General features: G+C 35.7%; 1 protein-coding gene across 1 annotated transcript; it reads left to right on the forward strand.

The window, feature by feature from the left end:
- The first annotated feature begins 358 nt into the window (after positions 1–358).
- On the forward strand, positions 359–2,786 carry LOC145729399 (uncharacterized). The gene is made up of 2 exons (XM_081980143.1): positions 359–416; positions 1,385–2,786. The coding sequence occupies exons 1-2, from the start codon at positions 408–410 to the stop codon at positions 2,684–2,686; spliced, it is 1,311 nt and encodes a 436-aa protein (XP_081836269.1). The 5' UTR covers positions 359–407; the 3' UTR covers positions 2,687–2,786.
- Positions 2,787–17,225: the final 14,439 nt, after the last annotated feature.

Below are 17,225 nucleotides of genomic sequence, written 5' to 3' on the forward strand. Positions count from 1 at the left end.
AAAACACCAGACTAAAACGGAACCTAACCTAACCCCCTAAGTCTCCCTGTCCGCCACTACATTTTTTTAAACTTGGCAACACCGTTTAGAGTGCCGGCTAGTAAAAGCATATAAAAAGGTCCAAATGTACCTGGCCGCTGCCGCATCTGTTTTAATTGTGTCCAAGTAAAAACCGTACTACGTTGCCAAGTGGCTTTTTGACCGCTTAACAATATATTTTCGGGAATATTTTAATAGGACGCCTCTGATTATATCTAATGCGACGGCAACTGTAGAAGGAGAAAGAAATAGTTTTAAAAACTGCGTCATTGATGATGCGGTGGCCTTTTCTCATCTGATTCGAGCTCTAATCACTCGAAGAATACAGTTCTGGTACTCAGTTCGTCCGAAAAAGAGCAGAGAAGGCAATGAAAACGGTAAGATTTTTGCATCTTCAAAAATCAATAAATATTTTTTATACAGGGTGTCCCAAATTGCAAAATAATGCTAGTTTGCTATATAAATTATAGTAAAAAAATTTCTTGTTAGTCAAATGCAGGGTATTACATTTTGTATAATAAAAACTAATTTTGCTTATTGTTTCAAAACTTTTGACATCAAATCTTCAAGACATTTTCAAGAAACTTCACAACAGAACAATATTTTCTTTAAAAACTTTTTTCATTTTGTTGTATAATGCACCATTATGCAACAGTTGTTATTTTGAGTTTTTTAATAAAAAGTAACTAAAAACGTATTGAAGTAGATATTTTGTATTTTACAATTAGTAAGTTAATACGACACTGACGGTTTGCATACATCAAATTTTCTGTTGAATTATTAAACTATGTGAAGTAATATCGAGCATTTTTAGATTGAAATTTGGAATACCCTGTATAATATTACCCCCCATTTTAGAAATAATCAAACATTATTCGCATTAAATTGGCTAATAATTTATTGTCTTTATAATAATTGTCTAATATGAATACTTACATCATATTATACATATTAAAAATTCGATTGAGAAAGTTAGAACAATCTGTCAAGACCAATTTCTCAATAATTCGGCAATAAATATGTCTAGTAAATTATAGGTATTTTAAAATACACGATTTGCATAGTAATTATTACTAAATGGGCTATAAGATTCTATTTTTGACTCATTTATTATACTGTAAACTATTTCGCGTCCCCAATAGCAATGAATGCACGAGTAGATATTGTTTATTTCCTGCCAACGTTTCGACCTACAAGTTCTTCCTCAAGGCTATAATTATGAGTGAAGGACAATAAGTCTTGTATTTGAAGCAACAGAAATACTGAATACCGCCTATTAATACTTTAACGTTTTTTTAGTACTAAAATGGTGATACTTAATTTTTATTGAATTTTATTATTTTAGATATTCATACTTCTGGCTTTATTGGCGGCCATCTACGCCAAAGAGGACTCGAAACCCAAAAGAAGTATTGGTTATGAAGGCTCTTCGCCGTTTCTCAATCAAGTTTACGGAACCCCTTCTTTTTCCGCCAGTCCTAATTTAGGTCCAAGTGGTCCCGGTTTATTTTCCTCTAGTCCTGATTCATTTTCAGGCGGTTCCAATTTATTTTCCAGCGGCTTGAACACAGACTTGACGCCCCCATCTCGTTATGGCACTCCTTTCATACAAACACCACCTTTCAAAGAAATCGGGCTGACATACACCCAGCAAGCTCCGGTAATCCAACAAGTACCGATTACCGTTGAGAAGAGAGTGGAAGTACCAGTACCCGTACCGCAACCCTACCCAGTAATACAAAAAGTTCCTCATCCTGTTCCTGTAACCGTCGAGAAACGTGTTGAAGTACCAATACAAGTGCCAGTACCCCAGCCTTACCCGGTAGTCCAAAGAGTGGAAGTTCCGGTTGAGAAAAGAGTTGAAGTACCAGTACCTCAGCCCTATCCAGTTGTCCAGAGAGTCAACGTTCCACAACCGTATCCAGTGACAGTCGAAAAAAGAGTGGAAGTCCCAGTTCACATTCCGGTACCACAACCTTACCCGGTTATTCGTAACGTACCGATTCAAGTAGAAAAAAGAGTAGAAGTTCCAGTACCACAACCCTACCCAGTGATTCAGAAAGTTCCACATCCAGTGCCAGTACCATTTGAAAAGAGAGTGGAAGTTCCCGTTCACGTTCCAGTACCACAACCCTACCCAGTCATCCAAAGAGTAGAAGTGCCAGTTGAAAAACGGGTTGAAGTACCAGTCCCACAACCTTACCCAGTTATACAAAAAGTGCCAGTACCTCATCCAGTACCAGTGCCGTACGAAAAACGAGTTGAAGTTCCTGTTCACATTCCAGTACCGCAACCCTACCCAGTGATCCGAAATGTACCAGTCCCGCATCCAGTTCCCTATCCTGTAGAAAAACGGGTAGAGGTGCCCATTCCCCAACCTTACCCAGTTATTCAAAAAGTGCCCCATCCAGTTCCTTACCCAGTTGTGCAAAAAGTGCCATACCCAGTAGTCCAAAAAGTTAATGTGCCCTATCCAGTTCCTCAACCCTACCCGGTGGTTCAAAAAGTACCAGTACCTTATGAACGCACGGTTGCAGTACCAATTCCTATAATTAAAAAAGTACCACTGATCAGCAAAGGATGGTCTAATACTGGGCTCTATGGTGGGTTAAGTGGAGGATGGTCCCGGTATGGTAGTTCGTGGTAAACTGGTGATAAATAGGTTAAGTGTAATTTTGTTGTTTATTTTTTTAATAGACTTTATGTGTATAAAAAGACTAAAGAAGATTATATTTTTTTTAAAATCATATACAGTGGATTGTTTTACGTAAAACCTTATTTCTACCTTTACTATAATAGTAAACATATTGACTTAGCTAAAAAAATTTTGAATGGTACTGTCGCACTGTTAGTATTATTAGTTTAAAGAAAAAGAAAACGTATCAAGGTCTAAAAGAAAAAGAGTACTTACAAAGAAGTTCTTGATTTGGCTTATGCTAGGTACCACAATTTACGCAAAAATAATATTTGGATGGTTAATTTTAATAAAACGTAAAAATTATAAAAGGCGTAAAGTAATTTGTGACTTTGTAGTAAAAGTTAATTGTCAATTTACAAAAATAATGGGTCTATTTATAGCTTCTATGGTAAAATAAAATTCTGTTTATTTTAAGATCAGCAAATCCATGTTGAGTAGATGTAATAACACAGTAATAATAGCATTTTCAGTGAACACTTAAATGATTTGCAAAATACAAAAATGTAAAATAAAAGCAATACTTTTAAAAAATCCGAAGGATGAGAACATAGTCTATTTTTAAATTTTAAAATAACTTGTTAAATTTTTAAAAGGAAAAACAGGAGCTACAGGGTGTCGAAGTCTCTGACTGAGATTAATTTGGTCCATATTTGGAGAATTGGATATAATTGGTTCTGTTGAATAGTTTCTTCTTTACTGAATGTCAATATCAATAAAACCATGTCGATTTTTGTCTATTTGTTTATTGACAAATTGATCAGTTCAGAGAGATCAGTAGATCAGCTAACATAAAAAAGTGAAATTTGCGTTAGGAATGCGACATCTAACTATCGTATGATAATATTTATAATTAATAAATAAAAAAATATAAATAAAATATTTCATGTTCTATGTAGGATGTAGATAATATTTTTTAAATGATTATTATTTTGGACCTCTATATTTAAATAAGCATTATAGTTATTAATTAGTACAATTTACACGTAGCATACGCATTTTTATGAACTTTCCTGAATTACAGAAAAGTGAAAGCGGAGAGAGAACAGGAGAAAAAAAATTGATAAAAATAGGCACTGACTTTGCAGGCAAGCAAAGATGAGTTAAATAGTATGAGTTTAATACACGACAATGCATTAGAAGGCCTTTAATACACGGTCTTTACTCTTTAATCTACGCCAAACAGACGTAATAAACCTTCCTAATATACCGATCGTGGATAAATATATTTATAAAATTGTGTGTAATGAAGGGTTTGCAGTAACTTCTATTATAATATTATGTAAAGTTAAAAAAACCACCACAATGAAGAGGAACAGGTTAATTTACCAAAAACGTAAATTCGTTGTCATTTGGAATTAGTTTTTATGGCGACATTAGTCAAACGTCAATATCACGTCAATTTTAGGTCAGATCACGTCTGATGACGACTAATCACCAGATACTATAGACGACATCATCACGTAGCTGGTTTTTTTTATTGCACAAACATGTATTAATAATTTGTTCAAATTTAGGGTCGTCCTATAACAGGTTTCTTGAGAGCATGGTGAACTAAACTTGTTTTAGCTAATACAGGAAGGTAATGTTAAAAGTCCATGGAATCCTCAGTACACGCCTATAGACCCACATCTCGAATGCTTCCAACTTGTTCACAGTGCTCACCTTCAATGTCCAACCCTCCATGCCATAACACTGTCCAGACATAGCATTTGACAAATCTAATTCTCAAGCCAAGATCGAAATCAGTATTGGTGAGCACTTTTTTGAATTTCATGAACGCACTGCGGGCATTTTCAATCCGGCATCTGATTTCTGTGTCTATCTTTGAATGTATTGATCGCTCCTACAATATCCTCTTTTGTGATGGGAGGTCCCGAGAGGTCTTTGTCGTCTACATTTTCAACAGCAGGTCTTTCATCAACAAAAAAGTTGCTAATATTGTTTTCCCATATGATTTTACGCTGTTGATCATCCTGCGCTAATTCTCCCTGATCGTTTTCTACATTAGAGAATGGACGCTTTCTGTATACTTCTGCCGTCTCTTTTATCTTTCTGTGTAAGTTGAAGTCATCGTGTATTCTTTGTAGTTGTTCTAGTTCTTCACACTGTTGTTTCAGCCACTCCTTCTTAGCTATTCTAATCTTCGTTCTAATGATTTTCTGGATTTTTTTTGTAGTTATCACCATTCCCTTTGTTCTTGTACCCTCTTCGTTCCTCAAACAGCCCCAGTATCTCATCTGTCATCCAATCGTGTTTTTGTGCTTTTCGTTTATATCCCAATTCTGCCTCCGCAACATTGGTCATAGCAGCCTCCATTTCTTCCCATACGTCACCCATGTTAGCTTCCTCTACCGTCTGTGGATCTATGGTTGTCAGTATTTTCTCATTAAGATTTTTGGTAACTTTGTTTATTGTTTCTTCATCTTTAAGTCTTTCGTAATCTATCTTTTGCTGTCGTACATGGGTTTTGATTGTCATATTTTTAATTTTGATTACCGCCATCAAGGCGCCCGGATAGATGCATACTCTCTTTACCGATGTCCCATAACGTTTGTTGATAAGTATGTAATCGATCTAATTGCGGATTATGTTGTCAGGGCGATCTCCGCGCCTTCCACGTATATAAGCGCCTGGGTGGCAGTTTGTACCATGTGTTATTTTCATGTTTTCCTCCTGGCAGAATTGGCAAAGACGTTCGCCACGATCATTGCGTAATCCTAGTCCGTAAGGTCCCACCAATGCTTCAAATCTTTCCTCTCCCACTTTGGCGTTGAAATCACCCATAATCATGTTTATCTCATGATTTTTAACTTGTTTGAGTACTTGCTTTAATTCTTCGTAAAACGTCTCGATCTCATCTGGTGTTGAATCTGTTGTGAGTGCATACACCTGGATGACATTGATGTTGAGTTGTTTGGCGTAAGTAATATGATTCTGTCTGAGAAAGGGAGAACATTTATTACAGATCTGGATAACTTTTCAGTCAGGACTATTCTATGATTTCTGTCATTATTTCCTGAATAGTACGGGACCCCGCCAGAAACGTGACACACTCCAGCCTGAGGCCACCACGTTTCCGCGACACCCAGAATGTCCATCTTCAGTCTCTTCATTTCCTCTAGTAGGTTGGCAAGTTTTCCGGTCTCATATAAGCTACGCACATTCCAAGTACCAACCCTTACTTCGCTTCGTAGATTTAGTCTCTCCTTCCTTACTTCATTTAACACAGTTCCCCCCGGAGATCCGATTGGGGAACAATTTATAACTCCGGACAATTTTGGGTTAAATGCATTCATTATATAATTTCATGTGTTTTATGTGATTCTCTTGGGATGAGTAGTGAAGGTGGTATCCCGTTGCCTTTCTCCACTTTATACAGGGATTTAGTCCTGTATCTCTGTTATATCGCCAATCGACATGACCGGGTCACCACTTGAGCAGGTGAGGTTGGCATTTGGGTAGCATTGATGTACTGATGTTAACGCTACCCCTTACACCCCCCTTAAGTGTTCAACTTGTACTAATTTTTATTTAACAAAATACCTCTTTACACTCTGGAAGCGCTAAAATAGCCCATAAACTAGTTTCACCGACAAAAAGAGCACAAAATATGAAATGTCAATAATGCGCAAAAAAATATAAAACAACTAGCCGATTCTTGTCAACAACTGGTATAAATATAGTGGAAGAATTCACGCGGCTCTTATAGGTGTCTAGGCGGTAAGTGAAGTACTAGGAAAATATTTGTTAACACATAGCGGTACCACCGACTACTAATTACCGTACAAGACTAGTTCGAATATATAAACTTGGTTTACATAAGCAAACAATTGCTAATGTGTGCCTTAAACAGTCTCTGCGGTTTGTTAATAAATTCTTCTAGGTAAGTTGGGTTGGTCCATATATTTAGACAGCTTGGGACCTTTATTTTTGCAGTTTAGAAAAAAACTGTTAATACAAAAGGCTTCACCTAAATCACCGAAAAATGTTATTGAATATCATAAAATAATAGACCAAAGCAAAAGTGAAAAAATGAATATGAAATTTTTAACGGAACACTCTGTATATTTTATGATGAGTTGATAAATCTTTTTCTTCTGATTCCAAAAATATATAATAAGATGACATTTGGTTGATCCGTTTTCGAATTATTGCGGTTTAAAAATTGCGATTTTATCATGTTTTAAAATCAAGTCTAGTTGTCAGAATTAAAGTAAAAAAAATTATTGTTGAAAAGGTCATGTGTCAAATTTAAAGGAATACATATTATGTTTTGACTACAAGAAAAACTGGAGATTTTATCATTGAAACTGTTAGTTTTCATAAAAAAAACAATGAAAACAACGTTTGGCAAAGTGAAAGTGTCAAAAATACAGACGAAAAAAAACAAAAAATAATATTTTGAAATCAGGAAAAAGAGTCCTTTGATTGAGCAAATAAAATACAAGGTGTTCCATTTATGGTAAACAAAACATGTGTCAAAATGTTGACAAGTGATTCACATACGTCAATTTGGACGTCAGATTCTGATTCAGGAATCTCATTTAAACTATGCTGCACTTCTCATTACAGAATCAGTATAACTAATTTAAATATGTAACAAAAGAGTGTACCACTTATCGAACACATGAAATATGGATTGGCAACACTAAATTGTTTTGTTAATTGTTGTTTTCAGTTTTAAGTCAAGTCTTGGGTATCCATTAAAAAAATGAAAAATAATAATTGCTAGGTATCATGGCAGGTCAATTTAAATCGTGATTTATAAAACAAATAAGTACGACTGATTATTTTGCATGCATTTTTGTCGGCCCGGGGGTATAATGAAAATTCCGGCCTACTATAAGCACGAGTACTTCAGTTGGTACTTCTAAAAAAATTCTTTTTGATTGCAGGTTTCCTATCATTGGGAAAAACAAGTTTATTCGGAATCACCTTTAATGTAGACGTTTTTGTTCTACATATTCTGGTTGGTACCGTTATTGGTTAGAGAGTACCAAACGTAGGCCAGCCAAAGGCGTAGGTCCAGCAACATAATGAGATAAGACAGAACTCGTTAAGCCGGCCAGTTATTATATTATTCCTTGTTGACACGCAAATTATAGGGTATGACCAATGTGGTCAGTGCAAATCGCGGTGTTATCCCTCGCTTTTATCCACAAAGAATGTCTAAATAAGGAACCCACATCAGTACCTACCAACTTGCTTATGCAGGGTGATTGTAAAGTTCAAAGCTTAAAAAGCTTTTTTTTAAATATTAACATTACAAACAAGGTGCCAAAATATAGCTACTTATCATATCAGTGTTAAAAGTGTATCTTTTGATAATGCAATTTTGAACTTGCAACACTGTAAAAACCAGTTGACACCTGTCAAAAACAGTCACCTGACTCTTAAAATGTAGTTTAAACAGTTGTAAAAACTGAAATCATAAGAGCCAGATCATATGACGTTGATAATGCAATTATGAGACTACAACACTGTAAAAGCTAGTTGACACCTGGAAAAATCAGTCACGTGACCACAAAAATAAGTTTAAACTAAGAAAATTTCCTAACTCAAATTTAGACCGTTATAAAAGCTAAAATTGTTAAAGAAAATTGTGAGAAAGTCGAAAAACAACTTTGACTGTTCTCTCTCTGTCATTTGACTTTTAAAAATGTCTTAACCTGAAATAAGCTTGTATTTCCAACTTACCCTCTATAATACTGGAACTTGACAAACCCGTTTTACTTTTTTGATTTTTGAACCATTTTTAACAGAAAAATTATATTAATATACAGGGTGGTCCAGTTTTAAGTGTCAATAATTCACCATTTGATAGCCAATCAAAAAATAAGTTGACTTGCATTGTGTCATTTTTCTGAAAAACGTTTCCTAAGGAAGATACAGTCCACCAAATTTCAATTTAAAAAATCGTTTTATAGTTTAAAACTGAACATCCAAGACTTGTGAAAGTCCAAATTTGTACTGAATAGTCTAAAAACTTTTTTACTACTAGGAATGGTCTTATGATTCGCTTTCTCAGACTGCCATCCTGGTTGAGTGTCTGAAACTGGCATTCAAGAACTAAAAAAAGTCCGGAAATCAAGACAAAGATTGTATTGTGCATGAAACTCATTTTTTACTACTAAAAATAATATAAAAGTTGACTTTTAATGCTAGAACTGACTTTACTAGGACTAAAGAGAGTCCAAAAGTATATTTTCAAGACTTTAATTGGTGTACAACTCAATTTTCTGGACTGGACAACAAGTCTAGAAGTAAATTAAATTTTCGGATTATTTTATTTCTAATAATTAGTTCTCAAGACTATTATTGTAGCATTTGGAACCAAAATTTTTTACTTTAATTACTGAAGAAACTTGACTTTTGGAAATAGTCTTAAACTCGATTTTTCAGTCTTAAAAAGCACTAAAAACAGTCTGAATTTCTTGCTACAATTTATTGCACCTATGAGTGTAGAAGTCACTTTAATAGTGAAGAAGCTTGAAATAACATTTTCAAGAATATGGTCTGTGGACAAACTGGCTTTTAGGCCTGATAAGTCAAAAACTTTGTAAAGATAGTCTTGAAACTCGATTTGAGGCACTGAACTTAAAACACTAAAAACAGTATAGTTTATTAAGAAATACCCGAATTTTTAGCACTGAGGTGTCTAGAAGTCGATTTAATAGTGACAAAGCTTGGAATGCCATTTTAAGTCTATGAAGAATGTAAAAAATGTTTTTTAAGTTTGCTATGTCAATAACTTGGTGAAGATGAAGTCTTGAAACTCGATTTTCCAAGCTGAAAGCAGTTTTGAAGCACTAACAATAGTTCAGAATTCGAAGAAAATGAAAAGCAAAGTAAAAAGCACGAAAAGTTCGTTTTCAAGGCAATTTTCATGAATCTAATGTTAATGTCCTGCATCTAAGACTATTTTCAAGACTAAAATATTGAAATTTGTCTTCAAATTATGAAAACTTACTTCAAATGCAAATTTTAAGCTTCTGATGTCACTTTTCATTAGTTCAGTCATATTTTGGGGTTCGTTTGTAAAGTAGAAAATTAGAAAAATATAAATATTAGGTACATAACAAAAAAAAGAAAGAAAGATATTTATAAGTACTGTTTGATTTAATGTTTGTGGTTGGTTCATATTGAAAAAATGGTACCAGACCATTTTTGGTCTTTTTTTAAAATCAGCCGCATCTGCCTACATATACTGGGTAAAGCTCCTCACAAAATGTTTACATTAATTTTATATAATAGACACTTATTTAGATTACAAATAACCTTTGATAAGGTACCGCAATACACCGATCATACGGGTCGGCCTTCGCACAAAAAGCCCTTTGTAGAGCTACCGAAGCTTTTTGGAGCGCACAGAACTTAATCTGTTTGGTAAGTTCTTAGAAAGGAACCGCAATTAAATTAAATAATACAAGTGAGGCAATATCTCAGGTACTATACCGATGTGCCGTAAAATGTTGTGTTTAACAAAAACCAACAATGTCGGCATCTTTTAAAGTGTAAAAGATCATAATTCACGATTAAAAGACCTTTACACTGAAGCTTATATTTGAATTATGATTTTTATGCTAAAAGCTTGATTTTAGACTTGCAAAATTCGAATCTCGAACAAATCATTTTCTGAATAGGATTATTTATTTTTAATATAAAATAAAATTACATCAATATTCAACTGTTTTGAAAATTCTTAATTTAAGTGAGTATCATGTGGCCAGGAGTGAAAGAGGAAAAGGTCGCGGGGCTAAAAAATTCAATCAAAGTTGTTAAAGAGAAAACAGTCAAATATGAATACAGAGTTACAGAAAAACAGTTACCAAGAGAAAGTTATACAGAATGTGACAGAGAGCTGCCATTGGCAAACAGCTCTGTCACAATCTATCAACACTCCTGGGAAAAATTGAATTTCTATTTGACGTGGAGAAGATGAAGTTTTGAGCACGCCTTTTTCAACATTGCTAAACCTTTGGCAACATTTCTAGGCTTTTGAAAGGTTTTCAAACCTTTTTCAACATCTTTAGACCTACAGCAAAATTACTATCTCTCCAAGAAAATAAAAAGGCTTATAATAACAATTCAAGTAATCTAAGACATAAAGACAGCTTCATACAGTAAAGCTTACAGTATTAATTTAGAACATCTTAAATACAGTAATTATGCTTCAAATTAAATAAAGGAAGCTTCAAGACATAATAAAGCTTTCAGTATCAATTTAGAGTATTTTGATTTGGAGATAACTGATGGAACAGCTGTTCGAGCCATGAAACGTTACAAAGATATAGTAAGACATGCTGTGGTTTAGAAAGAAACAAGAAGTTTTAGATTATCCTTTTCTAAGGCTTCTTTCTTCTCCTTTTGTTAATAGAAGCGAGCAAAGTCTACTCTACATTTCTAAAACGCGTAAGCCTTGTCTCTGAAGCAAGCAAACAATGGCGTTATTATGCCTTCTTACTTTAAATATAATTTAAAAATCAGAAATTTGGTAATTTATTAGACAAATTTTGAACACACTGTATTTTAATGCGTATATTTCTGAGCACGTTTTTATCCATAAAAAAAGCAAAAAAAAACAGGAAGTTCTTAATTTAGACATTTTTTTGATGACAGACGGGACTAACCAATTAAAATGAAACAAGGAGAAATTAATGCTCTGAAGCCATCTTTCAGGAAGCCCTAGAAGGACGCAATGTGGGCGTTAAGTTGAATGGTGTGTGGGTCAACAATATTCGTTATGCGGACGACACAGTTCTAATTGCAGGTAACATGGAGGATTTGCGGGCTATGCTTGGGACTGTCGAGGAATGCAGTAAGAACATGGGCCTCAATATCAACACCAAGAAGACTAAATTCATGATAATTACTCGAAAGCCACAAGAATTTCAAAACGAGTAAATAAATGTAAATATCTAGGAACGTGGCCGTGTGAAAACTGGGAATCAGACACAGAAATTAGACGCCGGATTGAAAATACCCGCAGTGCGTTCATGAAATTCAAAAAAGTGCTCAACAATACTGATTTCGATCTTGGCTTGAGAATTAGATTTGTCAAATGCTATGTCTGGACAGTGTTGCTTTATGGCATGGAGGGATGGACACTGAAGGTGAGCACTGTGAACAAGCTGAAAGCATTCGTGATGAGTGCCTATAAGCGTGTACTGATTATTCCATGGACTGCAAGAAGAACCAACGATGAGGTCTTGAGAATAATCAAAAAAGACCGCAAACTGTTAGACACCATAAACGTCGAAAAACAACATATCTGGGCCACGTAATACGCAACGAGAGGTACCAATTCCTTCAATTGATAATTGAGGGAAAGAGAGGAATCGGCAGGAAAAAGATGTCATGGCTTCGCAACGTTAGGCAGTGGACAGGATTGAGGACAATGCAAGAACTAATGCATACCATACGTAATAAAGAAGAGTGGACCAATGTGATCGCAAACATCCATTAATGGACACGTAGCAGAAGTAGAAGAAGAATCATAACATATGGTAATCAGGAAAAAATTTACAATTCAATCTAATATTGCGCCCATAAGAATATTAAAAGTTGATGATAGTAACTAAAAAACGAGACGTTGGATATCAAATATGATGGTAATGGTAGGTGTGGATGGTGACAGATGTACTGCGACCTAATTAGATCTATTGTACCCCATCTTCTTCTGCTATCTCAAGGTTTCCTTGTTCATAGCAGCCCCTCAAGATTTAGTTCCTTTAAGAATTTCAGGATCTTGAGTGGGTCTGTTCGAAGTATTTTTTCCACAGCCAGCTGGTGTAATTCCAGTGTATTTAATCTTCTGTAGCATAACACTCCAGCAAGATGTGGTGGGGTGTTTCTGGTTCTTCTCCGCAAAACCTGCAGGTACTGTCCTCTTCTAGGCCTAGCTTCCTTAGGTGTTCTCTGAGTCGACAATGACCCGTTAATGCCTTGAGACTAATTTTGCTGAGGTTAATCAGTGTCTTCGATCTTGCTCGGTTAAAATTGCCGAGGAGATCTTTGGCCTGCCTCAGTCCTGGAAGTCTTTGCCAGTGCGTTGCTCTCAGTTCTTCTTCAGCTTTATTAAGTACTTCCTGGACATATGCTTTTCCAAGGCCGCAGAATTTTTACCTCCTTGTTATTTTTAAATATAAAATACAAAAATTATGGGAGACCCCAATTGATCGCATTGTACAGGTTATCTCAAATTTGCTGGTTCTAAAAAAAAAGATATAATAGATGCAGTTTTTGCAAACTCTTGGTCGATTTTCATGAAAAAAATTATGTGACAAACCAAAATTTTCGAGTCGTAGCAACATTTAACGGTGAGTCGTCAATAAAGGTGTTCTGCCCAAATGGGTGGCGTGAAAACGGTAAATTCAAAATATAAAGTGTCTCCTTTTTACAGCGGCAGTTAAAACCCGCAAATGTTTACATACAAAATGTGAAAAGAGCGCGGCTTTACAGACTGCGAGTTACCTTTTATATCTAATCTCCCCTATATTTGTTTAAATAGCGCGTACGCTACAAAGCGCTTCCACCATAATATATTTTTTATTTGTACTGAAAAACTCAAATATTTAAACTCCAGAGAATTGGAGGGGCGGATCCGTTGCCTTCCTTAACTTTCAACATTAAAAATTATAAAAGGGCCACACGGAAGCTCAGAATTTCAGTTTTGCTACCGAAATTTTTGGGTTGTTCGCGTAGAACGGCATGTGCGACCCCAAGAGCAGGTAAATTAAAGACGGTAAATTAAAAAATAAAAAACGAATTGCCGTAAAAGTCGTCAGCTTTTTACCCAAACGAGCCTCGCAGGGCTGATTTGAATAATTCGGTACCGGTCGATGTATCTCGTTGGTTTTTCGTGAAGTGCGTCTGATGCGGTGTTGCCAATTTTTATAGGTGAGTTTGTGACCAGTTTATATTTTAAAATTAACTCCAAAAATTAAAAAGAGGAATACAAAAAAAGCCATTGTTAAAAGTAGAAAAAAACAACAATTTTACTAGTCACTAAATAACTAGTAAAAATAGTTAATTAATTTCGTGTTTTTGAACAAAAAAAAATAAGCCACATTCCAAGTTTCTTGGCAATTAGTCAGCTCACTCATTTGAATTCTTCCACACTTCTTTTCCTACCGTTATTGACCAATATTCTTCTTTAAATAAATGTCAGGTTTTTGACGTTGATCAGTCTTTCCAAACTTGTTGAAAACCTCAATGTTTTCACTCTTCTTTTCTGACCATTATTGATCTTACTTCTTTAAAAAAAAAGTGTTCTTTCCAAATTTCTGGTCTTTTAGCCAGTATAGTAGTCATTTCAATTGTTCCATCTTTTCTGACCATTATTGATCTTATTTTTTTTAATTTTGTTGATTTTTTCCAATCTTCTTCAGGTGCCGTTTCCGTTTCGAAGGTTGGAAATCATCAGGGCGATTCTTATTTTTGGGACCGCAGCTCTAAATAGTTCGTTGTTATTGCAACCAAACCATTCTCTAAGGTTCTTCAGCCATGAATTACGTCTTCTCCCCACAGATCTCTTTCCTTCGATCTTTCCTTGCATAATAAGTTGCAATATTCGATACTTTTCCCCCCTCATGACATGTCCCATATATTGCAATTTTCTGGCCTTAATTGTCGTAATAACTTCTCTCTCCTTATTCATACGTCTCACCACGTTGGTTATTCTGTCTACCCATGAAATCCTCAGTATTCTTCGGTATACCCACATCTCAAACGCTTCCAGTCTCCTCATTTCGGTTACCTTCAGCGTCCAGGCTTCCATCCCATAATACAGTATACGGACAGCACATAGCATCTCATTAGTCGTATTTTCAGTTCCAGGTTTAGATCCCGACAGCAGAAAAGCCTTTTCATTTTTATAATGGTGGTGCCTAGGTATTTTTATTCTCTTACTCTCTCAATAGGTTGATTGTTTAGGTATATCCTACGAATGTCCTGAGTTGTTTTTGTCGTCAACATATATTTTGTTTTGTTTATGTTCAGTGATAGTCCATATTCTTCGCTTACCGTGACCATTCTATTAATTAGCGTCTGCAGATCTTCGTATGTTCCAGCCAGAATAACTGTATCGTCAGCATACCTCAGATGATTTATTGTCATGCCGTTGATCTTAATGCCTATGTTCTGATCATCAAGTGCCCTATTTATTATGTCCTCCGAGTAGAGATTAAAGAGGATTGGTGATAGTATACACCCTTGACGAACACCTCTCTGTATTTCTATTTCTTCTGATGTCATGTCTTCTATTCGTACTACTGCTTTTTGACCATAGTATAAGTTTGATATTATTCTTATGTCTATGAGGTCTATTCTTCTCTTTATTAATGTTTCTATGAGCAAGTCATGCCTCACTTTATCGAAAGCTTTATTGTAGTCTATAAAGCATGTATACATATGTCTTGATTTATATCTAGGCATCTTTGTGACAGGACATTGAGTGAAACTAGCGCTTCCCTTGTTCCTAGGCCTTTACGGAATCCAAATTGTGTATCGCCGATGTCTATGTCTATTTTCCTGAATACTCTACCATGGACTACCTTCAGCAGGACTTTCAATATGTGAGCCATCAAGCTAATGGTACGGTAGTCAGAGCACTGCTTGGCATTTTTCTTTTTTGGAAGAGTTATAAAAGTTGATAGCAACCAGTCATTTGGTATTATTCCTGTTCTATATATGGTATTGATTAATTCTACCAAAATATGAATCCGGTCTTCCTCTATCAGCTTAAGAATCTCCACTGGCAGTTGGTCCGGACCTGCAGCTTTTCCGTTCTTCAGCATCTCCAGTGCATATGTCACTTCATCCGTAATTATGTCCGGGCCTAAATCCCCTTCTATATTATCAAGATTGGTTTGTCGTCTTTCATCTTCGAATAGTTGTGTAATGTAGTCTTTCCATATTTCTAGTTTTGTACTGTTTCTGTGACTATTTTTCCGTTGTTGTTGTATAATATATTGAGTTGCTTTTGTTTATTGGTGCCGGCGAGTTCTTTGACCTTTTTGTGTATGTTAAAGCTATCATGTTTGGCTTGTAATTTCTCCGCATTTTTGTTTATAGTAGTCTTCTTTTGCTTTCCTGATTTTTGAGCGGAGTATTCGTTGTGCTTCTTTATATCGTTGTTCATTTTTTCCTTTATAGCTTCTTCTCTTATCCATGAGATCAAGGATTTCGCCAGTTATCCATTATTTCCTTCCTGCGGGCTTCTCTTTCTTTAACATGTTTATTGAGGGTTCCAATACGGCTGATTTAATTCCGCACCATTTTTCATTTCTGTTTCTGCAGTTCCGGTATTCTTCCTTACTTTCGAGTGTTTCCAGATTTTTGTTTATTCTTGTTTGTAGCTCATTCCGTATTTCCTGGTTCTTTAAGTGTTCTATATTTAACCGGGTTTCTTTATGATTCTTTTGAGTTTAACGTGCATTCGAGCGACTAGGGGATTATGGTCCGAGGAGACATCAGCACCCGGGTAAGTCTTAACTGCCTTAATATTGTTACGGTCTGGGCCTACTATGCTCGATACTTCTTAACGAGCGCTCGCTTCGGGATGAAACCGATGCGCCGCAATATCTGGCCGGGCGCGTATTAAAGTAGGCCACAGTTAGGAAGCGCCGCCTGGAAGATTCTTGAATGGTCAAGGCAACCCGCGAAGCGTTTCGCGGTCATTCTAGAACGTGATTTTCGAATATAAAAGAAGCGGCGTCGTCGACGACAAGTAGTGTAGTAGTGTAGTAGTGAATTTGGGAACGCGGTAAAGTTTAAATAGCGGAGTAATTGTGGAATTGTAGTAGTGTTTTTAATAGCTGAGTTAATTATTGTACGGAGTGCTTTGAAGTGTAAATAAAGTTATTAATTGTTGAGTTAAATTGACTTTGTGTGAACCCACGGGAAAATCGTAACAATTGGTGTCAGAAGTGGGATCAGACTTTAGTGCGACGTGAATTGGAACTAAACTTCGGGTTAGAGACTTGTGTTCAGAACCGGACTAGAGATTTTCGGAACAGTGGTGTGTTAAATTTATTTTATGCCAATAACAAGACGTCAAAGTGCAAACATGGAGGCCCAACTTGCAGCTATTATGGCAATGCTTGAAAAACAAGAAGAGAAACAAGAACAAACAGAAAGGATTCGACAACAAGACAAGGAAGAACAAGAAAGGATTCGACAACAAGACAAGGAAGAACAAGAAAGGATTCGACAAGAACAAGAAAGGATTCGACAACAAGAGAAGGAAGAACAAGAAAGGATTCGACAACAAGACAAGGAAGAACAAGAAAGGATTCGACAACAAGAGAAGGAAGAACAAGAAAAGATTCGACAACAAGAGAAGGAAGAACAAGAAAGGATTCGACAACAAGAGAAGGAAGAAAAAGAAAGAATGAGACAACAAGATATGGAAATGCGTCAAGAAGATAGAGAGCGGCAAGAAAAACGTAACGAAGAAGTATTGAACGTTCTAGCGGGGACCAAAACA

This window comes from Ips typographus, linkage group LG1 (genome assembly GCF_016097725.1).
Source record: "Ips typographus isolate SLU linkage group LG1, UJ_Ityp_2.0, whole genome shotgun sequence".
In the NCBI taxonomy this organism is placed as follows: Eukaryota; Metazoa; Arthropoda; class Insecta; order Coleoptera; family Curculionidae; genus Ips; species Ips typographus.